General features: G+C 61.1%; 1 protein-coding gene across 2 annotated transcripts in view; it reads left to right on the forward strand.

Annotated features, from left to right (window-relative positions):
- Positions 1-24,264, forward strand: part of HSPG2 (heparan sulfate proteoglycan 2) — a 68,089-nt gene that overhangs the window by 23,653 nt on the left and 20,172 nt on the right. The window contains exons 11-59 of one of the 2 annotated variants that reach the window (XM_063317446.1): positions 9-140; positions 711-855; positions 938-1,089; positions 1,213-1,359; positions 1,472-1,635; positions 1,737-1,916; positions 2,389-2,585; positions 3,300-3,447; positions 3,994-4,121; positions 4,410-4,496; positions 4,628-4,716; positions 4,984-5,051; positions 5,678-5,818; positions 5,943-6,125; positions 6,428-6,607; positions 6,828-6,946; positions 7,079-7,190; positions 7,359-7,472; positions 7,635-7,762; positions 7,846-7,932; positions 8,125-8,174; positions 8,433-8,512; positions 8,762-8,902; positions 8,998-9,189; positions 11,945-12,028; positions 12,891-12,983; positions 13,347-13,427; positions 13,703-13,933; positions 14,013-14,126; positions 14,805-14,932; positions 15,020-15,106; positions 15,213-15,271; positions 15,424-15,597; positions 16,109-16,219; positions 16,398-16,498; positions 16,850-17,030; positions 17,313-17,372; positions 17,782-17,904; positions 18,784-18,936; positions 19,320-19,462; positions 20,144-20,279; positions 20,524-20,675; positions 21,157-21,295; positions 21,493-21,635; positions 21,737-21,887; positions 22,177-22,328; positions 22,710-22,839; positions 22,925-23,076; positions 23,680-23,821. In XM_063317446.1, the coding sequence (XP_063173516.1) occupies positions 9-140; positions 711-855; positions 938-1,089; positions 1,213-1,359; positions 1,472-1,635; positions 1,737-1,916; positions 2,389-2,585; positions 3,300-3,447; positions 3,994-4,121; positions 4,410-4,496; positions 4,628-4,716; positions 4,984-5,051; positions 5,678-5,818; positions 5,943-6,125; positions 6,428-6,607; positions 6,828-6,946; positions 7,079-7,190; positions 7,359-7,472; positions 7,635-7,762; positions 7,846-7,932; positions 8,125-8,174; positions 8,433-8,512; positions 8,762-8,902; positions 8,998-9,189; positions 11,945-12,028; positions 12,891-12,983; positions 13,347-13,427; positions 13,703-13,933; positions 14,013-14,126; positions 14,805-14,932; positions 15,020-15,106; positions 15,213-15,271; positions 15,424-15,597; positions 16,109-16,219; positions 16,398-16,498; positions 16,850-17,030; positions 17,313-17,372; positions 17,782-17,904; positions 18,784-18,936; positions 19,320-19,462; positions 20,144-20,279; positions 20,524-20,675; positions 21,157-21,295; positions 21,493-21,635; positions 21,737-21,887; positions 22,177-22,328; positions 22,710-22,839; positions 22,925-23,076; positions 23,680-23,821 (6,384 nt within the window). The remainder of the gene's footprint in view (positions 1-8; positions 141-710; positions 856-937; positions 1,090-1,212; positions 1,360-1,471; positions 1,636-1,736; positions 1,917-2,388; positions 2,586-3,299; positions 3,448-3,993; positions 4,122-4,409; positions 4,497-4,627; positions 4,717-4,983; positions 5,052-5,677; positions 5,819-5,942; positions 6,126-6,427; positions 6,608-6,827; positions 6,947-7,078; positions 7,191-7,358; positions 7,473-7,634; positions 7,763-7,845; positions 7,933-8,124; positions 8,175-8,432; positions 8,513-8,761; positions 8,903-8,997; positions 9,190-11,944; positions 12,029-12,890; positions 12,984-13,346; positions 13,428-13,702; positions 13,934-14,012; positions 14,127-14,804; positions 14,933-15,019; positions 15,107-15,212; positions 15,272-15,423; positions 15,598-16,108; positions 16,220-16,397; positions 16,499-16,849; positions 17,031-17,312; positions 17,373-17,781; positions 17,905-18,783; positions 18,937-19,319; positions 19,463-20,143; positions 20,280-20,523; positions 20,676-21,156; positions 21,296-21,492; positions 21,636-21,736; positions 21,888-22,176; positions 22,329-22,709; positions 22,840-22,924; positions 23,077-23,679; positions 23,822-24,264) is intronic. The other variant, XM_063317448.1, reaches the window with a different exon arrangement.

Consider the following 24,264-nt stretch of genomic DNA (forward strand, 5'->3'; position numbering starts at 1 on the left):
CCCTGCAGCCACCAAGGGCCCTGGGGACACCTGTGGCCCCGACCAGTTTGTCTGCCTCTCCAGCCACACCTGCATCCCGGCCAGCTATCAGTGCGACAACGAGGCCGACTGCCCGGACCGCTCAGATGAGATCGGCTGCAGTGAGTGCCAGAAAGCCGGTGGGGGGGGCCAATGGAGAGCCCTGCTTCTTCCAAGACGAGGGAGGGGATTGGCGCAGATTCCCCCAGGAAGCCCCAAAGCGGCAGCCTGTTCTCCACGATTGGCTGCCTCTGCAGCTGGAGGCTTTACATAACCCTTATAGTATCGGTAGACTGCCCCTCCGTATCCGTTTCAGCCGGTACATTTTTAATCTGTCCAGGAATGGAAGCGCGTTTCATTTTCTCTGCCAGGCCCATCCCAAAACCCCGTGCTGGATAATTCCATTTCCTTTGTTCCATTTTGCCTTTCCTGAATAATCAGGGAGCCTGTAAGGCTGATGCTGAACTGGGCTGGTGGCCCACAGATCCCCACAGCTTGCCCCCACACACCCCCATGTCCAGGGCGCGGTCTGAAGGAGGCACACAGGGGCCTGCGTGCCCAGGCTGTTCCCCTGAGCTCTGCGTCCTCGCCAAAGCGGCCAGCAGTCTCACGCCCTGCCCCGCCCGGCTGCCGTTCCTTGCCACGTCTGTTTGAGCTCTCGCCTCGTTGCCTCCCTGCCCCTTCTGCCCCAGTCTCTCCAGAGGTAACCACTCCCCCAGAGGAGTCCATCCAGGCTGCCCCCGGAGACACCGTCCGCTTCACCTGCGTGGCTGCGGGTGTGCCAACGCCCGTCATCTCCTGGAGGCTCAACTGGGGCCACATTCCCAGCAGCCGCAGGTAGGCCGCCCCTGGCTGAGCTCCACCTGCTCCCTGCCCCCCCTGGAAACTTTGGGGTGCTGAGTTCCCCCTGTGCCCGCAGGGTGACCTTCACCAGCGAGAATGGCCGGGGGACGCTGGTCATCCGGGACGTCAAGGAGGCTGATCAGGGGGCCTACACCTGCGAGGCCATCAACGCCCGGGGAATGGTCTTTGGCATTCCGGACGGCGTGTTGACCGTCACGCCTGGCCGAGGTGAGCTGCGGGAGGAGGAGGAGAGCTGAGGAATTGTGCCCGTCCGTTCTGGCTGGGATTTGGTTGGGCTGAAGCGGCCTCCCCAGCATCAGCCTCTGAGCCTCCCTTTCCCTTGCTGTCCAGGGCCATGCCCCGAAAGGTATTTCCACATCGAAGGGACCGGCCAGTGCTTGCCCTGTTTTTGCTTCGGGGTCGCCAAAGCGTGCCGCAGCACCGGCCGCTACCGTCAGCGAATCCACCTGCGGTTCGACGAACACAACAACTTCAAAGGTGAGCATGTGGGGGAGGCCCAGCGCAGCCAGGTGCCTTCTGGCCAAGGGCAGGGCGTCCCTCCCTGCCCCCCCGGCCCACCCAGCTCGTTGCATTCCGCTTTCTTCCTCAGGGGTGAAAGTGACCGTGCCCGATCAGCCCGGGACGCCTCCCCTCGCCTCCACGCAGATGCAGATAGACCTCGGGGCGCAGGAATTCCAGCTGGTCGATCTCTCTCGGCACTTCCTTGTGCATGACTCCTTCTGGACCCTCCCCAAGCAGTTCCTAGGGAACAAGGCAAGGGCAGTGGGAGGATGCCACGCTTCCTGGATGCCCAGCCGTCACCTTGAGATGCCCGCTTACCCCCTAGCCACCGTCGCTCCTCACTTTCCCTGCAGGTGGATTCCTACGGAGGGTCCCTCCAGTTCACGGTGCGCTACCAGCTGGGCCGAGGGCAGTCGGAGCCTGTCCCGAAGCCCGACGTGGTCATTGTGGGCAACGGGCAGAAGTTGCTCTACCGGCTGCAGGCACTCCCAGAGCCCTTTGTGCCCAACCAGCGCCAGATCCATTTCACTGAGGTGAGTGCAAGGGGGGGGGTGATGGAGGAGGACGGGACTCGGGTCTTCCAAAAAGGGCCGTGGAAAGCCTGTTGCAGGAACAGCATTCTCTGTGCCATCCTCCACGGCCCTGAACCTCCCTGCACGCCATCTTTTAGCTCTCTTCCTCCAGGATGCCGAGCGTAGAGCTCTCCCTTTTCATTGTTGTAACCAAGATACGAAGTAGGCCCTTGCTCGGAATATCTGGAGCAGCGTTCCTCAAGCATAGCGACTTCAAGATGGGTGGACCAACTCCCAGAATTCCCCAGCCAGCCACGGGGAAGTCCACCCATCTTAAAGTTGCAAAGGTTGAGAAACGCTGATCCGGAGGATCCCATGTTCAGGAAACTTCGCTGACCAGTCAGCCGTGGTGGCTCAGAGAACTAAGTCCAGCTGCACGTCGCAGGAGGAGCAGAAAAGACCGGCGCTCTCTGATAATGCTTTACACCCACAGGAGAACTGGCAGAAGGAGTCCGGGGACCCGGTGAGCCGGGAGGAGCTGCTCCTCGCTCTGCAGAACCTGGAGGCCATCCTGATCCAAACAGTGTACGACAATCGGATGGCCACGGTGGGGCTGAGCAACATCATCATGGACACCACCACCGCGGAGGTCACCAGCCTGGGCGTGGCGCATCACGTGGAGGAGTGCAGGTGCCGGCAGGAGGCTGTGGTGGGGCTATCTCAGGGGTATCTCTAGGACTGTGCTCATGCTCACATGATGTGTTTGGGTGAAGAGGGGGCTACTGTGCCATGCACATCCCAAGATCAAGCCTGCTGTGGGATCAGATAAGATTTTAGCTTGCTCCCTAATTTATTGTGGGTCAGACTAGTCTGTCAGAGGGCCTGAATGGGGAAGAGCAGGTGAATGGAAGGTCCATCCCGTCATAGAGAGGGGAGCCTACAGGGGCTGGAAAAACAGGGCCACTGTAGGACTCCTCTGATCTTTCTATTCCCTCTTCCCAGCCCCCCGGCTCATGGCTTCAACCCTGATCAGGCACCGGATTTTTTCCATCAAAACCTTTTTCGTCCCCCACCCCCAAATGCCACGGGACAGTCCTTTCGCAGACCTGTGGACTGGGGCTGGGCTTCCCACAAAGATCGCTGTTCCGTTTGCCCAGGCCAGCCTTGGTTGTCTGCAGCCAGCGCAGGAGATAAACATTTACCCTGAGTAGACCTATTAGGCTTGGCTGTGCCACAAAACCTCTCCTAGGCCTGCCCGGGCAAGCCGTCCTGAAGCACCCAGAACCAGGGAGATACTGCGTATTTTGCACTAACCCTTCATCCGCATTGCCCACTGTCTGTGCTGGCAGGGGCAGGTGGTAGTGGTAATTGCCACTGCTTTCAGCTCCTTTGGTCCTTCCACAGGTGCCCTGTGGGCTACACTGGCCTGTCCTGCGAGCAGTGCGACCCTCACTTCAAGCGGGTGCCCGGCGGCCCATATCTGGGGACCTGTTCTGGGTGCGGCTGCCACGGGCATTCGAGCTCCTGCGACCCTTTCTCCGGTTATTGCCTGGTAAGGGGGCAAGCGGGCCAACAGTAGGAGTTGGGGAGGGGCAGGAGGAGCACTGAGGTTTGGAGACAGGGGTGACCCATTTCCTGAGAGAAGCTTCACACCCCTGGGCGTGCCAGGGTAGATTCAGGGCTCCGACTGGAGAGGTCTGAGAAAGAACAAAGGAGAATTGCTGGGGAATTTTTGAAGCAGCGAAGCCTTTCCTACAATTGGCAGGGCACGTTGCACACCCAGCTAATGGAACTGTTTGGCACCCAATGCAAAAAAATTCAGATTTGCTTAGTCGGGGTGCCCTTGAGTTCTTGGACTCCTCCGACACGGCCCCCCAGCACGCTTTTCTTTCTCCTTGATCTGCCCGGCCTGCAAACTCCCGCAATGCAGCTCTGATGAGCCCAGGTGTGCGGCCCCCCCAGGCCCCCTGGTGTGTGAAACCCTGGGGAGGCGCCCTTTGCTCCATCGCAAGGTCCCGGTCAAGAAGGCGATGCTAACTCTCAGGGTTGGGGTGAGCTTTGCAGGGCCGTCTCCTGCAGCTCCTCTCTTTCCATTCAGAATTGCCAGCACAACACCGAAGGACCGCGGTGTGACAAATGCAAGCTGGGCTTCTTTGGCGATGCCACTGACGCCACCCCGGCGGCCTGTCGGCCTTGCCCATGCCCGTACACCGAAGCTCCGCGCAGGTAAGAGGGGGCGAGGCTTTCTGGGGCAAATTTGGCATTAAGCCGCAGGCATTTCCCCTTGTTTCTACGTGGGTGACAGTGAGGGAGGGTCAGGTCTAGATTCCACCCCCACCCGGGAAAGGAACTAAGCTTCTGGGGCATACAGGTGCTGGGAGAAGCCAGTCCCCCCCACAGAAGTGCCTTTCTGTGGCCAGGTGCTGCCCCGATGCAGCTTCTCCTCCTTGAGCGAGCTGGAAGCGTGGCAGCGTCTCCCTGGCACCAAACCTGATGCCACGTCCCCTCTCACAGGTTTTCCAACTCCTGCTTCTTGGATACAGACAGGCAGGCGACCTGCGACGCCTGCCTCCCAGGCTACACAGGACGCCGCTGCGAAAGGTGAAAGCCCCAGAGCCCTCGTAGCTTCTTCCTCCTGCTGGCACTGCTAGTGGAGCTTTGCCCTGAGAAGCCCTCAGCTGGAGGGACTCCCTGCAAGAGGGAGGCCTCTCACAGGATTGCGGTCTTTGCAGGTGCGTGCCGGGCTACGAAGGCAACCCCATCCAGCCAGGCGGGAAGTGCGTGCCAATCAGAGGAGCCGGACAGAGCGTCACGTCTGCAGGTGACCACCTGGGGATCCCAACAGGGACACCGGCCCCGCGGGACTGACCGCCCTTCCCAGGGAGAGGGGAGGATGCTTGAGAAAGCCTTCGTCATCCTGGTTGGAAATTACTGCATTTATTCCGGCTGTCTGAGGCTTTTATCGCGTGCCCCATCTTGGAGCAAACCAGTCTCGGGGGGGGGGTCCTCCGCAGCCCTCCCCAAGAGGGCTGGTTTGGGCCAGGCCAGGCTGAGGAAGGCAGCTCCCTCTATCCGTTGGTCTCTCTAGGGAAAGAGGAGGTCCTCTGTGACGAGCGGGGCGGCAGGAAGGCCTCGGACGGGGCATGCCGGTGCAAGGTGAGCCTGATGGCGCTGGGGGTTGAGAGGCACCTTAGGGAGACCAGGCAGCTTGCAAACAGCCCCCCCATTTCAAAAAACAGCTGTTCCCCAAGACGTTTTGCCTCAGGGTGTGTGAAATCGCTCTGGGGTTCAGCCAAATGGAAAGGGTGGGGGCCCTCAGGGAAGGCGTGAAACTTGGATTTAGGATTCCGAAACTCCAAATTAGGAGGGACTCTGAAATATGCGTGCAAACGCACACCAGTCCACCTCCAGAAAGGAGTGTCACCCACCAAGCCTTGCCTGTGCGTTGTTGCTTTCCTCCTCTTGCTTCCAAATCCAAGCGGGCGTGGAGTGGAAATGCTATAAAGAGCTGGCCCTGGAGAACGCAAACCCAGGACCCAACCCAAGCCTCTGCTGGAAGGATTTGCTTGGCAGGCCCCCTCCACCTGGGGGGGCACAGGGGGAGTGTGGCAAGGGGGCTTCCTCCTGCCCTCTCGCAGGGAGCCAGCCAGCGGGGGGCTTGGCTTCCGAGTGCTGTGGGAACTCAGCCGTTACCGTTTGGGAGCCAGACTTCAAGGCGGGGCCCGTTCGCAGAGCCAGCCACTGTTTTGGCTCCCCGTGCAAATCTCTCTCTCTCTCGCCAGCCCAACGTCAAGGGGCCGCTGTGCAACGAATGCGTCACGGGCAGCTTCCACTTAAGCCACGGGAACCCCGATGGCTGCCTTCGCTGCTTCTGCATGGGGGTCTCACGCCAATGTGCCAGCTCCTCCTGGAGCAGAGACCAGGTAGGGCCCCCACGCCGGCTCTTTCGGCCCCCCTTGGAGGGAGCAGGGACCCCTGGGATGGGGACAGCCCCTCAGTTCCCTCCGGGACCCTCCCCACCACCGACCGCCTCACTCCTTGCTCCAGGTGCGGCTGGCATACGAGGATGCCGAGGGGGGGCAGTTCGGCCTCGCCAACTCTGCCAACACGCGGACGGTCAGCGAGGGGATCCGCTTCACTGGGGAGTCGGAGCTCACCTTCTCTTCGTTCCACATTCTGCCACGGGATGTCTACTACTGGGTGCTGCCTAAGCACTTCAAGGGAGACAAGGTGCTGGGCTTGGCCAGTGGGGGGGTTGGGGGTGAGCTTGGGTCGGGGGGGGCGGTCACATGGAGGCTGGGAATTCCCTGTGCGCGGGCTGATGCTGCCCAAGTGCCCGCGCTCCTGAAAGTAGAAGAAGTTCTTAAGGGAGAAACTGTTTTAATCCTTTGTTAATTTAATTTTAATCCTTTGGCTCATCAGCTCTCCCTCTCCTGGCGGAGGAGTTACAGGGGGCTGCTCCGCAGGGCAACCCTGACACTGCCCTCTGCTCCACCGGGCAACCCTGACACTGCCCTCTGCTCCGCCCGCAGGTGACCTCGTACGGCGGAGAGCTGCGCTACACCGTCACCCACGACACCTTCCCTGGCTCCCCGCTGCTGCGTGGCCAGCCAGACGTTCTGCTGCAAGGCAATGGCATTTTCCTGGAGCACGTGGCTGCAACGACGCCCCTGCCCGGGGCACCGGTGACCTTTGCGGTGCCTTTCCGGGAGGTGAGAGGCCAGCCTTGCAGGAAGCGGCCCTAGATTCCGCTGGGTGGTCAGTTCCTCTCCCGACAGAGACGGCGCAGACTGGCATCGGCAACAGCAGCAGATTGGGGAGCCTCTCTGTGCCAAAGGAAGGCTCTGCAGGGGGGGCTTGGTCTCCTCATTTCTCCAGAGAAGGTCTGGGGGACAAAGGGGAGCGTTCACCCCTCCCCGTTTCCTCTTTCAGCAAGCCTGGCGTCGGGCCGATGGGCAGAACGCCACTCGGCAGCACCTCCTGATGGCGCTGGCTGACATAGATGTTTTCATGATCCGGGCCTCCTACGCCGAGCGGTCCTCTGAGACCAGGTAGGAGCCCTAAGCTCTGCCAGACAGAGGGGAGCCGAGCAGCTCTTGACGGCTCGTCCTTCAGAAAGGCTGCGTTTCCTTCCTGCCTTTTCTGGGCTGAGCCAGCTGTCTTGACTGGCTTCCCTCTTCCAGGATCTCCGACATCCACATGGATGTGGCAGTGCCACATGCCGCAGGCCTGAACCCAGCCCCGGAGGTTGAGGAGTGCGCCTGCCCACCAGGATACCGAGGGCCGTCCTGCCAGGTGAGCAGCCAGAGGGGACCGGGCATTGCGCCCCAAGTCTGGTAGAGGGCTCCCAGGACTGCATGGAGCACACCCACACCATGTGCGGTCTGAATCCCCCTCTCACGGCCCAGAGGACCGCTGACCTCCCACCCCTCTGCCGGTGTTGAGCTGCCAACTCCCTTGCAGGACTGTGACGTCGGGTACGCGCGCACCACCAGCGGCCTCTATCTGGGCACCTGCGAGCCCTGCAGCTGCAACAGGCACACGACCGAGTGCGACATGGAGACGGGAGACTGCCAGGTGGGCAGGCCAGAGGGTGGCAGCACAAGGAGGGTCCCGGGCAGCTCAGCCATCCTGGACCGGCAGCTGTCTCCAGGGGAGAACGCACAGTGCTGAGAAGCCGGCTGGGAAGCTCCCCCAGCCTGGCCCCGTGGCTGAGCCGTGACTTCCCTCTGTTTCCAGGGCTGCCAGCACCACACGGAAGGCCTGCACTGCGAACGCTGCCAACCTGGGTTCTTCGGCGATGCCCGGCAGGGGACGCCTAGGGACTGCCAGCCATGCCCCTGCCACGGACTGTCCTCCGCCAGCCAGTAGGTGCAGCCTGCGACCTTCGGCAGCCCCATCCTCTTCATGTGAGGCACCTCGGCATTTTCTCTTTATTTTGTCCCTGCAGAGAAACCAGGACCTGCTTTGTGGATGCAGACGGGCAGCCGACCTGCGACTCCTGCCCCCCAGGCTACCTCGGGCGGCAGTGCGAGAGGTAGGCAGACCGAAAGGACCGGGCCTCCCCTCCGTGAGCTGGCAAAGCCGGTGCCTGTGCCGGACGTGCCCTCTGCTGCTGTCAGGGTGCTCCGGGCGTGGGGCTGCCCATTGGCTTTGGAGTGGGGGGGCGGGCAGCTTGGCTCCAGTCTCTGCTCGCCCTCCTTAACTGAGCCCTGTTCCCTCGGTCCAGATGTGCTCCCGGCTACGTTGGGAACCCCAGCCAGGGTCAGCCCTGCACAGGTGAGTTTTGTGCTCAGGAAGGAGAACAGCTGGGTGGTGGGGGCCGGGCACCCAGGGAGGGGAAGCTGCCCCTGGTGTGGTAGAACCAGTCCTGGAATGGTGAGGGTAAGAGGGTGCCCCAAGTGGGGAGGAGGGGAGACTTTAAGGACGGCATAGAAGGACGTGCAGGAAAGGTGGGGGGGGGCAGGAAAGAACCACCCAGCCTGAACCAGGGTACGCATGTGGCCACAGCCTCCTTTTCTCTACCCCTCCCTCCAGATGCTAGCTCCCAGTGCCACTGCAACCTGCACGGCAGCGTCAGCAGCCGGTGTGATGCCAACGGGCGATGCCAGTGTAAGGTGAGGTGGGGAGGAGGCTGGGAGGAGACCTGGAAGAGCAGAGGGAGGGCCCGTCAGGGCTGTCCCACCCCTCCTCGCAAGCCCACTCTGCAGAGCCTGCTGGGCTGCTCTCCCTCTCGCCAGGCTGCCTGGGCCCGATCCCCCCCAGGTTTCCGAATGTGCTCCGAGCAGCCCTCGCTTCCTCCCCACCGCCTCCCTGCAGAGCACCAGCCTTTCTTCTCCCCAGCAGCTGCCTTTGCCTCCTTTCAGGACCACGTGGAGGGGCTCTCCTGCGACAGCTGCCGCCCCCACCACTTCCACCTGAGTGCGGAGAATCCGGCCGGCTGCCTGCCCTGTTTCTGCATGGGGGTCACCCAGCAGTGCACCAGCTCGTCCTACTACCGGGACGTGGTAAGGGGACGGACAGCGCTTCCCTCCTGGGGTGCGGCGAGAGGCCCGGGGTCTCCCCGCAGGCATTCCTGAGCCGGTCCCGCTGTCCCTGCCAGGTCGCCAGCTCCTTCCGTCCGGGAGATTTCCAGGGCTTCACGCTCGTCAACCAGCAGCGCAGCGTCCGCCTCCTGACCGGCTTTGCGGTGGAGATGTCCCCCGAGGGCCCTTGGCTCTCCTACGGCCAGTTCGGGGAGCTGGGGCAGGAGCCCTACTACTGGCAGCTGCCGGATGCCTACCTGGGGGACAAGGTGAGTCCAGGTGGGGAAGGCGGGGCTAGCCTGCCCCCTCCCCCAGGGCCTTGCGGTGCAGGACTCAAAGGGCGGTCCCTCCCTGGAAGCTTCGGGGCCCGGAGAAACTTCGCCCTCTGGCCAGGAGAGAGGCTGCGGGTCCACACGGGGGAGGCTGGCCCAGAATGGGGATCAAGACCTTCCGACCTGTGGCGTCAGGGGAAATCCCTGAGTTTTCCTCCGGGGAACCCCAGCAGTTTCAATTCAACATGACTGTCAAGGTGTATTCCGGAGTCCACGCGCACGGTATCTCAACCGAGACCAGCAGAGCGGCGCGGGGCGTACCTAACTCTAACCTGGCAGGCTCCATCCCTCCCCTGTCCGACCTGCGTGCCGCCTTCATACCTAAAAGCTTCCCCTTCCGTAGCACCGTCGGCACCACTGTCATCACAGCATCTTGTGGCAGGAAGTTCCACAGGTTTCAGCGTGAGCTGCACAGAGGCATCCGTCCTCCCCACTTTGAGTTCTTTGGGCAGAACTGTGGGCATCTGGATGGGGACCAGGGAGAGGCACGTTGTGGCTTTGGGATGCCCCTTTGGTGCCCCCCCACCCCCATTGGGACTCTCCCAGTCAGGCCAGCGTCTGTGGGGAGGCAGCAGGCAGGGTCGTGCTTCCTTACGTCTCTCTCTCTCTTTCCTGCTTGTTGTTCCTTTTCTGCCTGAACCGCTTGCCAGGCGGAGACCTATTATGCCCGGCTGCGTCATGCCCACAAGGTACGCTGGCACAGGCCATCGTGAAGCAGGGCAGGATGCGCCTGAGAGACTTTGGGACGGCTCCGGGCGTTCCTGGCGCTTGGCTGAGGGGGGAATCCGAGGCGGCTTGCTTGCCAGAGTCTCCTATTGGCACCGGCGTCCTTCCAGATGTGTGGAAGAGGCTTCCCCTTGTGGGGGGAGGCTGGGGGGAGGGGGCATCAGGCCAGGGGCCACGTGGGGCTGAGATGCTGGGGTGGTTGGTGGGGCTGTGCTTTCCCAGTGCGTGGGGCTCTGGCCGTCCCTTCCCCTGTTCATGGTTTGCTCTGCCCGCCCCAATTTGGCAGCGCCCTCCCAGTTGCGTTTTTGCACTCCTCGGGGACAAGGGGAGACCTTCAGGGCGGATGGCTTGGGTGGGGGAGCTGGCACGGCCCCTCACCAGCCTGCGTCCCTCCGGCAGAACTCCACGTCCCTCTCAGAGGAGCGACTGAGGAAGGAGGTGGCCGCGGGGCGGATCCCCAGCCCTCTGGCCCTCAAGCGTAGGGGCAGGCGAGCTGCGCAGGTAACAGCCCCACCTGGCTAGGGAGGGGCGTGGAGCCCCCCGGCCCCATGGCGTGTGCCACTGGCGCCACTGGGCGGCGTGAAACTTGGGTGCGTGCCTGTCGGCCCTTGTGGATTTGGGAAGGGCTCGGGGAAATTAGGGAAGCCTGCCTCCCTCCTCTTCTCTTCTCTTCTCTCCTCTCCTCTCCTCTCCTCTCCTCTCCTCTCCTCTCCTCTCCTCTCCTCTCCTCTCCTCTCCCCCCTTCTTTCTCTGCCCCCTATCAGGCCCGGGAAGCCCAGCTGAGACAGGATGCCGATGTCTGGGAGATGCTTTCCCGCTTTGCAGCAGAAGGCGGCCACCCCAAGCCCCCCCCGCCTGCCAGGTTGCAGAGGCCATCTGTGGCCCCCGGGGGCCCTCCTCCCCCCCCTCACTCTGCTGCTTCCCCGGGCAGGGCCTCTCTGCTCCCCCCTTCTCTGGCTGCCCCCCCCGGCTCACCCCCCCAGGTACTCCTCTCCTGCCTTGGCGCTGCATGTAAGTGGCGAGGGACGCCTGCCGGCCCCTGCTTTCCCAGGGCAACTTGCCTTTGCTGCCTCTGTTGCAGTCGCCCCCAAAACCCTCCCTCCCCCCCTTTAGCTGGGCTGGGGCTGAGTTGCCAGCCTGGGTGGCTTAAACACCTCTTCTTTTCCTTCCTTCCTTCCTTCCTTCCTTCCTTCCTTCCCCTCTGCGTGGGGCTGCACCTCTTCTGTCCTGGGGTCCAGGGAGGTGGCCTCCCCCAAGGACAGTCCCTCGATGCCTCCAGCAACTGGCGCTCTGCTTCCCAGCACGGCCTCAGGAGGGCCAAGGCCCCAAAGGTACCCTTGCACAGGGCTCGGGTTGCTTCAGGTGGGCATCCCACAGGCGAGGCCAGCGGGGCTGGGAGTCAGCTTGCGGCAGCGGGTGTCGAAGCTCCAGCATTCTGGAAGGAAGGGCCCTGACCGGTCCAGAGTCAGAGGAGATGGGGCGTGTCTCTGTGGGCGCAGAAGTCCGGGAACTTGCTCCCTTGGGGCAGAGGACCAGCCTCCGCTATGAAACAGGGCTTGGGGATCTGTCTCTGCAGCACGGGAGGGAGGGAGGGAGGGAGGGAGGGAGAGAGGGAGGGAGGGAGGGAGGGAGGAAGTTCTTGCTCTTCCTCCCTCCCAGCCCTTTTCCTTTTCCCTTTCCTTGTTCGGAAGAACCAGGGAGGAAAGGATGGAAGAGTGGGTTGCCTTCCGTATCAAATCCTTCCCTAAAATGGCAGGGGGGTGCTTTGTTCTGCCTTGAATTTCTGGAACCCCTTTTCTTGGGGGAGCCCGAGGGGGCATGTGAAAGCAGAGGCATGTACTTTGGTGGGCTGGGCTGTGGAATTGTGCAAACCTTGCACCGGTGTGTGGGTATGTGTGTGCGAGAGAGAGAGAGCGCACGCTCTGTCTGTGTGCCCGCTGGAACCGGCTCCCCTCTTCTGTCCCAGCACTGGCTGCTCTACCAAGGGGTTCCCCAGCTTCCCGAAGCCGCTTTGTACTGGGAGCTGCCTGGGCCTTTTCTGGGGAACCAGGTAATCGTCCGTCCCGGGCCGTGAGGGGGGCGGCTGTGCTCTGGCCCCCCAACGCTGTTCGCACTGACAAAGGCCAGGAAGCCAGAATGGGGGCCGAGCTTTGAGCTGGGCAGGAGCAGACAGGCAGCGGGGCTGCCCATCTCCGTAGCCTCTGCCTGCGTGGGAACAGCTAGATAATAACTGCCTTTAGTAATATTGTGTGGCCCCTCAGCCGCCGCCATCTGCTTTCGATAAACCGGAGCATTAGAACTGGCTCTCAAGTTGATTTCCAGATCTTTTCCTTGAATGAGGTTCAGCCCGGCAACCGTTTTTGCGTTTGTTTAGATTTCTGTTGGGGAAAAGTTTCGTATAGAAGGGACGCTTTGCTTTATTCTCTAGTAGGTCTGAGGAATTAACTAGTACTTTTACACTCGGAGTGGGCACTCCTACACCCTCACGCGTGCACCGGGAGGAGAGGCCTCGTAAGCTAAGCAAGTAGAAATAAATCCCATCTTGGGTTTTCCATTGCGCCTGCTTGATTTGCTGCTTGATCGTTGTGAAAAATGTGCCCTGATCCAGAGAGAAGGGGCAAAGCTCGCGGGGTGGCCCCAGGGGGTGGGCTGCCTCCTCGCCTGGGCTACCTCACTGCACCAGGGAGAGCATGAAGTATCTGCTGGGTCCAAGCGGGTTGTGGGTGTCACTGAGCCGCCAGGACAAGAATCTTCCCCCAAGGCCAACTAAGGGGTGCCGGTAGCCTACATGCCACCCCTGGAGAGCCGCTTCCTCTCGTTCCTGGCCAGGAAATCGGTGTGGCCGGTTTTGAAGCCTGGTCTGGCTGGCGGAAGGAATGAGCGAGCAGAGGCTTTGCGTCTCACCCTGGCAGGTTGGCGCCTACGGGGGACACCTCCGCTACACCCTGACCTACACGGCTGGAGGGAGAGGCACGCCGCTGCCCGATGCAGATGTGCAGATTACCGTAAGCCGGGGGGGGGGGCTTGGAAGGGCAGGCCCAGGGAGGCCCCGCCTGGAAGCTGCCTTTTGTGCTGGGCCGAGGGGCACCGCTGGGGCCCTCCTTCAGGATTCCCCATTCCCCATCCCTTTTCGTGCTGTTGGCAGTCTGGGGTGCCGGGAGACACACTCGGGGGCAGCTGGTGTGTGGCCCAGGCAGAGGGGAGGGCTCAGAAAGAGCCAGGGGGGCGATTTCCTCAAGCACTCTGCCTCGCTCTCCCCAGAGAAGGAAGAGGGGTCTGCCCAGTAGGAGGCGGAGAGGGCAGGGGCGGATGCGGCGCTCTGCCTGTCTGCTACGAAGGGCTCTCCCCCGACTCTTCCTCTCCTGCAGGGCAACGACATCACTCTGGTGGCCTACCTGTCCGAGCTGCGGCCCCGCGAACGCAGGAGTTTCGAGGTGGTCTTCCGGGAGGTGAGGCCCAGGGAGGGTCACCTGCTCCTTGCTGGCAGCAGGGAGTCAGGCGGGCATTCCTGCCCCACGCGCAGCTGCTCCCAGAGCGAGGATCAAGAGCTCTGGGCGGAATCCCGGCTAGGCTCACGGCAGCAGCTGCCTTCGGCATCTCTTCTGTCTCTACGGCCGAGCTGCAGAAGCGGGCCAGCTGCCGTTGCCACTCCTGTGCCCGGCCCCTGCCTTGTCCCTTCTCTTCCCGGGCTCAGCCTGCCCCCTCCGCCCCCTTCCCTCCCCAGCAATTCTGGAAGCGGCCAGATGGGCAGCCTGCCACCCGGGAGCACTTGCTGATGGCCCTTGCCGACCTGGATGAGATCCTGATCCGCGCCACACACTCCACGGACATGCTTTCGGCAGGCATCACCGGCGTCACCATGGAGACTGCCGTGCCTGGCTACACCAGTCTGCCCCGGGCTTTGGAAGTGGAAGAGTGCCGCTGCCCCCCCGGATACCAGGGCCTCTCTTGCCAGGTGGGCGAAGCTGCTGGGTCTGGTGGGGCTCGGGGGCCTCAGCGGGGGCGCTGACACCTCCCTCCGTTCTCTCCTGCAGGACTGTGCTGCTGGCTATACCCGCACCGGCGGTGGGCTGTACCTGGGCCACTGTACGTTGTGTGAGTGCAACGGGCACTCGGAGTTGTGCCACCCTGAGACTGGCACTTGCTCGGTGAGCCGCCTTCTTGGCTTGTGGCCCCCCAAGGTTGTGGGGGCCTTTGCCCGTTCTCAGCAGCTTTGCAAGGAGGGATGAGCCGGAATGGCCACACCAGGAGGGGCTGAACAGGGGTCCTCCATGTGCCAAGCAAGGCTCCGCCCCAGAGCTGCAGGCCTGTCCCAAGTTCTCCCCGAGAAACACACAGAAGTTGGTTTCAGTGGCTTGGCCGGGACTTTTGGAAGCTTTAAATCTTGCATGGAATCTGGCATCCAAGCAAAGAGTGCGGGGGGCGGGCTTGAGTTAGGCATCTGGGAGTCAGGAATATTTTTGCAGGGATGAAACCGCCCATTTTGGATGTGCTACATCTGTTTATTCTGTTCTTAATTAATTTGATCAGGGCTTTTTTTAATGGACATTTTATTTTGGAAAAAGTAGCAATGGAAACTTGTGGGTCAGCTGGCTTCCACTGTGGCCTTCTCAAGTCTCTTTTTGCTCTGGGTTTCTGTCCCCCCACCCACCAATGATCTTCCTTCCTTCCTTCCTCCCTCCCTCCCTCCCTCCCTCCCTCCCTTCTTCCCTCCTTCCTTCCTTCCTTCCTTCCTTCCTTCCTTCCTTCCTTCCATCCTTCCTTCCTTCCTTCCTTCCTTCCTTCCTTCCTTCCTTCCTTCCTTCCTTCCTTCCTTCCTTCCTCAGCACTGCCTGCACCAGGCAGCCGGGGAGTTCTGTGAACAGTGTGCCCCTGGCTACTATGGAGATGCCACCGCCGGGACCCCCGAGGACTGCCAGCCATGTGCTTGCCCGTTGCTGGACCCTGAGAACCAGTAAGCCGTCCGCTCTCTCGGGAGAGGGGGGCAGGCAGGAATCACTCTCAGCCAGTGCTCAGGACGGGACCTTTTTCTTCTGGGCAGGTTCTCACAGACATGCGAGAGCCTGGAGGGGGGCGGCTATCGCTGCACCGCCTGCGAACCCGGTTACACTGGCCAGTATTGTGAACAGTGAGTGCTCCCTCCCTAGAGGTGCTGAGTTCAGCCTGAGGCAGACAGGCTGGGATGGGGCTGCAGTTCTTCAGACGCTCCTGATGGTCTCCTGTTCTCTCCCCAGATGTGCTGCTGGATATGCGGGGAACCCCAACATCCGCGGACAGAAGTGCGTTCCTCTGGGTGAGTGAGGCTGTGCGCAGGCCCCAGCTTCGCAGCTGGGGAGTTACCGTTGTATGAAAGGGGGAAACCTAAGGCCTTGCTTTTCACAGTTGGGGGGGAGCCTGGCTGCAGCCTCGCCTTAGACTCTCCTTCTTCCTTCTTCTCCTTCTCAGGACCCCCAGACCAGCCCCGCCTTGTCATCCAAGTCCATCCCACCCGGACCGCTGTGTCTCAGGGAAGCGAAGTGACGCTGCATTGCCACGTCAGTGGGGAGCCTCCCCATTACTTCTACTGGTCCCGGGAAGATGGGCGCCAGGTGCCAGGTACCGCCCAGCGCAGGCAGCAAGGTGAGTCTGTGCCATCCCGCAGCTGGGCAGATGGCAAAGGCAGGGGGAGACCCAGAAGGGCAGGGGCAGTTGCGTGGATGCCCGAGGGATGGATGAGAAGAGGGACCTTGCCAAGGAGTTCTGCAGAAAGCAATCTGCAGGTAATCAGCCAGTCAGAGGAAGACGTGCTGAATCCTGTGCTTGTCCAGGGAGCATCACTCAAGTTTGAATATAGCTGTAGAAACCGTGAAGCTTAGCCTGGTATCGCCAGCCCTCTCAGCTACTCTCCTGGGTCTGAAGTGGGGAGTTTCCCCAGAGCTTCCTAGAGAGGCCGGGGGTTCAGCTGGGCCCTGCTGCAGGAGAAGCAGGGGCTCTGCGCCCTTGCCCTAAAAGGAAACGAAGGTTCTAGTCCTCAGGATTCCGACAGAGAGCAGAAAAGGGGCTGCCTTTGTATTAAGTCAGGCTGAGGACGCCAATGATGGACAAGGTGGCCGCGTGGTTTCTGATCATGCCCTTCCTGAATCCCCTGCAGGGTCAGAGCTCCACTTTGCCAGCATCCAGCCCTCAGACGCCGGCGTCTACATCTGCACCTGCCGAAACCCACGGTTCAGCAACTCCAGCCGAGCCGAGGTGGTCGTTACAGGTGAGGCCAAGGCTTCCTGCTGCCGACCAACCACAGGGGCTGCCGGGTGCGGGGAGCTGCATAAGGGGGTCCCCACTGAGCCGGCAAGGGCTTGCACCGCCCGTCCCTGGGAGAGGAAGCCAGGCCAGTTCCGGTTGGATGAGGAGGGACCCTCACTGGCTTCTCTCTGCCAGCGCAGAAGGCCCCAGCAAGCCGATCACCGTGACGGTGGAAGAGCAGAAGGCGCAAAACGTTAAGCCCGGCAGCGACGTCACCTTCATTTGCACAGCCAAGAGCAGGGTGAGTCTTGGGGACGAGTGGGGGGAAGCTTTTCCACGCGACAGGCATCCTTTGTTTTGCTGCTGGGGTCAGCGTCAGCAGTCCCAAATCGCAGGCAGAAGACAAGCCGTGCCAGGTCAGGTCCGAGTGGGCCTGCCAGGACTGGCATAGCCACAGCACGACCCAGGGGAAGCCGGGGACCGTGACCCCCTTCCGTGGCCACCTCTCAGCACTGGCTGTCCGGTCCATCAGCTGCGGACGCAGCCTCCCCTTCACGGATTTGGCGGGGTGGGGCAGGATGGATGCCCTAAATTTCAGCACACAGCATCCCTTCCTCCACTTACTTTCCACCTCCTCCTGGCTCTCTTGCAGTCTCCTGCCTACACGCTGGTGTGGACCCGGCAGAACAACAGGAAGCTACCCAGCCGGGCCATGGACTTCAACGGCATCCTGACGATCCGCAACGTGCAGCCAGAGGACGCCGGCATCTACGTCTGCACGGGCTCCAACATGTTTGACATGGACGAGGGGATGGCCACCCTCTATGTGCAAGGTGGGGCTTCTGCTGTGGCGCTGTTCCACTAGCCGCGAGCTTCGCGCAGCAGCCTAGACCCTCCCTCACGGGACCGAGGGCTTCCTGGCAGGCGCACGCAAAGAAATGGCTTTGCTCTCATCCACCGGGGAGGATGGGGGAATGGAGGAAGGAGCACACGCAGCTTTTGGGGATCAGAGGCCGGCCTTCTAAGATGGCTCCCGAACATCCAAGGCTTCTGCTTGAGCTGGCCCATCAGGCAGGCACTTTTTCACCCCCCTCTCCCCCCAACCCTGTTTTCAGCTCCATCGAAGACCCAGACGTTCTATGGTCCCGTAGAAATGGTGGAAGGCCACAGACCCTGTAAGTCGGTTTGGCCTGCAGGTGCCTGCCCGGTTCCACCGCGATCCCAATTCCCCATCGTTGGTGTCGTTTGGCCTTTCTCCTCTTCCTCCTCCTCCTCCTCCCCTCACGTACCATTCTCTGGGGTGCTGAGTTGCTCTTCTTAGGCGCAGGCCACCCGGCTGTGGGGGACGGCGGGCGGAGGCCCTCCCATCCGCCCCCCCCACAGTGCCCCGTTCTTCTGGGCATGCTTCTTTCAACGCATGCCTCGCCCCTGAATCCGGTCCTCCTCTGCCTGCATGCGCGCCGTGCGGTTGGCCTGTTCTTCCACCAGTGATCTCAGACCTCGGCACGGATTTCGGGGTGGGCACGACCCCTGCCCTCCCCAGCGCCGACCAGGGTTAACCTGTTTCCTCCCACTCTGCTGCAGCCGGAGCTGCTGTCCAGCCAACGGCCACCATCGAGCCCTCCCAGCTGAGCGTCCAAGCGGGCCAGATGGCCGAGTTTCGCTGCATCGTGACGGGAAGCCCAGAACCCGCCGTGGAGTGGATCGGTAAGTGCTGCGTGGCTCTCCGGGGCTGAAGGTCCCCTCTGTCCAGCCGGGCTGCTCCTGACGGTGCTGGCGTCTAGCAGACCTTGGCTTGGCTCGGCAACTAGGAAGGTTCAGGCTGTGCCAGAAGCAACGCTGCAAGCCGGCCTTGGGAATTGAGAGCGTTCCAGAGGCAGCTGTGACGAGCCTCTTCTCCGTCGAGGCCAAAAGCCAACACGGACAGGCCCATCTAGTCACGCGTGACCTGAGACCAGCTTTGCCGTCAGCTTTTTGCACACACACCGGTGGCGAGTGTGTCTCTGTGTGCACACACTCCCTCTGCTGGTTGCTGAGGGCTTAATCGCTTTGCTACCAACGCCCAGCGAAGAGAATCCAACCCAAATCCTCCGGAGGGGAGGACACTCAAGTGGCCCATTGTGACCTGCATTCCCACATACTTTGTCCAGGCAAAATGTTCTTAGAGCACATGACTCCCACAAGGTCACTCGCTGGCTGTTTTTCCTGGAGCTGCTGTTGCATCGCTCTGTTGTCTAATAACCAAAGCAGCTTCTTAATTCTGGTGATGTTTCTGAGTGGGGTGTATGTTAAGGTGCTTAAGTTGTACCTTAAAATACTCCAATAAGATTCAGAGAGTCTTGTGGTTCCAGAAAAAAGAGCGTAGTTGATTTACTGCAGGACGGCGTGCCTTTCCTCTGCTCGCTTACTTGGGATGATGCTTGGGAGGCACTTCCAAAGCAGTGTTTCTCAACCTTGGCCACTTTAAGATGGGTGGACTTCAACTCCCAGAATTCCCCAGCCAGACGGAGGGTCCCCAGCACCCCCTCCCTGAAAGCGGGAATCCCACATCTGCAGACAACTGGGAACTTTTTCTCTCTGCTCCAGGAGGACCCGGGGGTGTGATCTCCCCCAAGGCTGTCATCCAGGGGGGAATCCTGCGCTTCCCTGCGGCTGAGCCTGCCGACGAGTCCCAGTACCTGTGCCGGGTGCGAAACAGCGCCGGGCAGCACATGGCCCGAGCTTTCCTGCAAGTGCAAAGTATGTCAGGGCAGGGGTTGGCCCGTGTCTCTCTGACCACAAGGGCCCCGCATGCCAAAGGGTGGGTGCCCGAGTCGCCACGTCCAAGTGAGAGGTGGTACCCAGAGACCGTCCTGTCCCCACTTCCTTGTTCCTCAGCGATAGGTCAAGAAAGACGGGCCTCTTCCCAAGGGTCTCCCTAGGCCCGGAAGCTCAGAGTCTATTCTCCTTCAGGGAGGAAGAAGAGACAATCAGTTGATACGTGACTTGCCAGAGGCCAAAGCGATTCACAAGGAATTTAAGGAGGGCAGCCAGAGAGCAGAAATGGAGGTGGGGGGGCGGGCTTTGGGCCATCGATTCCCAGAGGGAGAGGGGAACTGATTGGCCGCTTTGCCCCCGGGCAGGTACCAGTGCCCCCCAAGTGCAGGTGAGCCCTGAAAAGACAGAAGTGCACGAAGGCAGCACCGTCAGGCTGTACTGCCGGGTCGCGGGCTCCCCAGCGGCCACCATCACCTGGGAGAAGCAGGGTGGCAGCTTGCCCCCACAGGTAAGGCCCTGGGCTCCCAGGGAGGACAGCCGGCAAGCCCTCAGGCCCAAGACCCCGCCCTGGGCGAGGTGCCCGAGTTGCCAGAGGGGGGGCCTGGGCCAGGACCAGCCCCAGCTGAGAGCCTGCATGCCCCGAGGATCCACGTGGGCGTTTCTTCTCTGCTGCTCATCTTTCTCGTGGCCTCTGTCCTCTCTCTCTCCTCCTCCCTTGCTCCCTGCCGGGCTAGGCGCTTCCCATCTTTGGCTTCTCCCACTTCAAAAGTGGCAGCCGGGGGGCTGTCTGGCAGCGAACGCAGGAGCTCCAGCAGGTATCCCCATGCATGAGCCCCTCCGTGTTGCTCTGCCGGTCGGGGTCTGCCTTCCTCCTCCAGCTTTCTCTTCCCTTTCGGTCTCCAGTTCTCTAGTGGAGAGAAGGGAGGCCTCCCCCAAATGGCTGGGTGTTCTCCCATCCTCCCAGACTCTTCCAGAGCAGAAGATCCTGTGCCCCAATTCCACACAGCCCTTGCCCATTGCTTTTTGCCCTTTTCTTGCTTGTGCTGGACCTTGAGGCTGTCGGCGGCACCGCCCAGCCCCAGCCCCTTGTGGGCTCTTTGGCACTCCTTTTGGCACTCTCGTGGCCTGCGAGGCTCGGGAGATCGGCCATCCCTTGTGGGTCCCCCATGGTTTTCCTTCGTGTCTGCAGTCCCACTCAGAGAGAACAGACATCGCCACCCTGGTGATTCCCTCCATCACGGCTGCCGACGGAGGGGTGTACCTGTGCGTGGGCAGCAGTCTGATGGGAGTCGGCAGAGCCCGAATCGAAGTGGTGGTCATTCGGGGTAAGGAGAGCCCGTCCTTCTGGTGGGGCTTGGATAATGCTCAGCTGCGATGCCCGGGGCGTGCGTTAGTGTCTGTGAGAAGCCGGCCACTGGCTGCATTCAAACAACAACCTAAAACATCAGCAAAACTGGTGATGTTTTGCATATCTAGAACTAGCATATCTGAACCTGGCCTGGAACACACCCCCTAGCAATGTGCGGCTGTTCTCACAATCCCTCCTCTTTGCCCCGTGTGTCTGTTCAGCATCCGGCGTTTCACCGGTGGTCAAGATTGAACCTTCATCCTCTTCGGTCACAGAAGGCCAGTCCTTGGACCTCAACTGTGTGGTGGCCGGCCACCCTGCGGCATCTGTCACGTGGTATCGGCGAGGAGGGTCCCTGCCAACCAACCACCAGGTTGAGACTCTTCCGGGGCCCGATGGGAATTGGCTGCTGGGTACCCCCTGCTCTGTCAGGCCCCCTGATCGATAGGCAGAGCTTCCTTCTGGACAACGAAACAGCAGGAAGTTGGAAAGCTCCATTAAGACCTTCACTGGCTTGCCTTGAACAACAAACGTGGCACCCTGATGAGGAGGAGAAATAATCCATCAGTTCAAACAGCTGGTGTCCTCCAGCCAGGGCCCTAATGATCTCTGTCTTCTTCACAGAATGTAAAAGATTAAGTTTTCTCAGCCCAGCTTTCAGAAAAGACAGCTAAAGGGCTGTGATTGTAACAGTAATAAGAATGCCCCTCATTCGTTGTAAGTCGGCATGCCAGTGAAGAAACAAAGCTCTGAGGGGGGGACGCAGACGCTGAGCCCTTGGGAAAAAAGGGGAAAGGGGGGGTTTTCACGCTGCACCCGTGTAGCGGCAGATCACATCACTGTTTTCTCCCCAGGTCCACGGCCCCCTCCTGCGGATTTTGCACGTTTCTGCGGCTGACTCGGGCGAATATGTCTGCCGGGTCAGCAACGGAGCTGGGCCCAAGGAAGCCTCCATCAAGGTGACCGTCCAGCAGAGCCCCGGTTCCTCCCACGGTAAGGCAGAACAGAGCATCCGGGCGTTGGAAGGAGAGCCGGGAGTCGCCAGCTGGGCACGGTGGCCGAGCTTGGGCAGAAGTCGCACAGGGGGCATTTGCGGCAGCCTGTCCACCTTCCCAACTGCGTTTGCTTGGGAACAGAGCTCTTGATTTGGTGGACTACAGAACTTGACCCACCTCTTCTGGCCTCCTCAGGGTCATCCCCGGTCAGGATCGACTCTCCCGCCTCTTCCATCACCGAGGGTCAGGCCTTGGACCTCACCTGCCAGGCCACTGGCCTCTCGCAGCCCAGAGTCACTTGGTACAAGCGGGAAGGGGCCCTCCCGGCTACTTGCAAGGTACAGGCACGGTGCCTGCAGCAGGGAGACCCTTGGAGTCTGTGGGGTGCCCCGTCTCCCTTTGGGGCTCACCCCGTCTCTTGGCTGCCTTCTCCCTTCAGATTTCCGGCTTCCACCTGAGGATCCTCAAGGCCACGGCAGCAGACTCGGGCGAATACGTGTGCCGGGTGACGGACGGTGACAGCGGTGTCGTTCACGAGGCCTCCAGAGTGATCACCGTGCACAGCAGCAGCAGCAGCAGCAGCTCCCACAGTAAGCAAGAGGCTCGGTTCCCACCGGTTTGCTTAGGATCTGGAATCCGCACGTTTGGTTGAGACAGCCTTCCTTGGGACTGGAAGGGCCAAAGAAGGCAGGCCAAGCGCAAGCGGAAACAATGGCATTTCAGGATGGACTGGAAACCGCAGAGGAGTCCAGCTCTCCCTTCGAGCAGGGCCCATTTTTGCCGAGGCCCAGGCTGGGGAAGGCTGGCTGGAGAGGAGACATCCGTTAACTGACCGGCGGCCCCTTCCCTCCTGTGCCTGACCGTTGCCCGTCCTTACAGCATCCGGAGTGACGCCTCCCCTGTGGATCGAGTCTTCGTCGCCCTCCATCATCCAGGGACAGGCCCTGGACTTGAACTGCATCGTGGCAGGCCAGACCGGTGCCACCGTAACATGGTATAAGCGAGGCGGGTCCTTGCCCGCTGGCCACCAGGTACGGAAGCCACTCAGGGCTGGGGGGAGCCTTGTTCAGGGACGCCTTCACCCGGCCTTCTTTCGCAGCTTCCGCATCTCCCTCCCTGGGGATTTCCCAGACAAGCAAGAAGGAGTTGGCCGTTCCTCTGAACGGACTTTAGCTACCTCGGGGCCACCCTGTGGCTCAGCCTAAAGAGCAGTGGCTTCCCTCGTTCGAGATGCTGTCGGTGAAGGGCTGGGCCTGGTAGGCGGGGTGCCCCTTGTGATGCCTGGTGACTGGCGATAGGAAGGATGCCCCCTGGTGCAAATCCGTGGACAGCCATTGCCCACCAGAGCATGAAAAGGACAGCCAGTGTGTTCCTTTCTCTGAATGTCCCTCCCTCCCTCCACCCACCCACAGGTATCGGGTTCCCGCCTGCGCATCCCCCAGGTCTCTGCGGCTGACTTGGGAGAATACGTCTGCCGCGTCAGCCTGGATTCCATCACCCGGGAAGCATCCATCCTCATCTCCCGCAGCCGCTCCTCCTCCGGTAGGTGCTGGGCTCCCTGTGGGGGGCCGGGGTACGCGACTCCCTGGGGGTAGCTGGATCGTCACCCGCCCTTCTGCTCCCCCAGCCTTCGGAGTGGCTCCCCCCGTGAGGATCAAGGCCTCCTCATCCCTCGTAGCCGAGGGGCAGACGCTGGAACTGGACTGCGTGGTTGCCCGCCAGGAGCAGGCCGTGGTGACCTGGTACAGACGGGGTGAAGCCCTGCCAGCCAGCCACCAGGTACAGGGATGATGGTGCTCAGCGCTGACGGGCGCAACTGACCACTGGCTTCTGGGCCACTTGGCAGTTTGGGGGTAAAAGCCGCAGTCTCGGGAGCCCCACCTTGCCCGCAGAGGGCCCCAGATTTGCTCTGGGCGCAAGTCTGGTTTCAAGACACTTTGATTAGCGGGAAAACGCTCTTTGGACCTTGGAGTTTTGAGCTGCTGCTAGAAGAAACGGACGCCTCCGGGGTCTGCCTCACCAGACAGAGCATGGATAAATTTAGGCCTGTCTGCTACCGAAATAGAAGTTGGTGGGGCCGGGCAGATTCGGAGGGAAATCCTGCAAAGCGGGGTTTGAGTTTAAAACCTCTTCATGGGAAGGTTGCTCTTGAAGTAACAGTTTTTTCACCAAATGATTTTGAAGACGGTGGTAGATGGCATCTTCAGTGAGGCCTTCCCCTTGCTCTAAAGACAAAACAAATGCATTCTGTTCTCTGTTTTAGAACCGTTGCTTTCCCCTCCGTGTGAAATACACAAATCCGTACTTGGCTAAGTTCATAATCACCGGACCACATTGGTTGAAGGGGATGCTAACTGGGGTGTGACGTGTGTCCTCTTTCAGACTTCGGGGTCCCGCTTGCGGCTGGTCAAAGTCTCTCCTGCGGATTCTGGAGAGTACGTTTGCCGGGTCAGCTCTGATGCTGCCAGCCAGGAAGCCTCTGTCTTGGTCACTGTCCAGCAGCAGGAGGGCACCCACACTTTCTGTAAGTGGGCAGGCTGGGATAGGCCCCAGCAGGTAGATACTGTACTCATGACAGATACTGAGAGCCGGTTTGGCGTAGTGGGTAAGCTGGTGGGCCGGAAGAACGGAGACTGGGAGTTCTTGGCTTCCCTTAGGCATGGAGGCCAGCTGGGTGACTTTGGGCCAGTCCCTCTCTCTTAGTCCAGCCCACCTCACAGGATTGTTGTTGGGAAGATAGACAGGGGAGACGGGGACGGTCCCCATGAAGCCAGAGATTGAGGCCTGGTTTAGCGCCATCATTGAGAACGGAGGCAATACAGCTGTCCCTTTTTGAAGCATTGCACCTCTGAGACTCGTGGCTCACCTGTTCAGGCCCAGTGAAGACTCTGCTCAGCGGGGCACAACTCCCTTCCCTTGAAGCTGCGAGACCCCCTGCTCCCAAAGGGAGGGAATCAAAATCAGGGA

Source organism: Candoia aspera, chromosome 18, assembly GCF_035149785.1.
Source record: "Candoia aspera isolate rCanAsp1 chromosome 18, rCanAsp1.hap2, whole genome shotgun sequence".
Lineage (NCBI taxonomy): Eukaryota > Metazoa > Chordata > Lepidosauria > Squamata > Boidae > Candoia > Candoia aspera.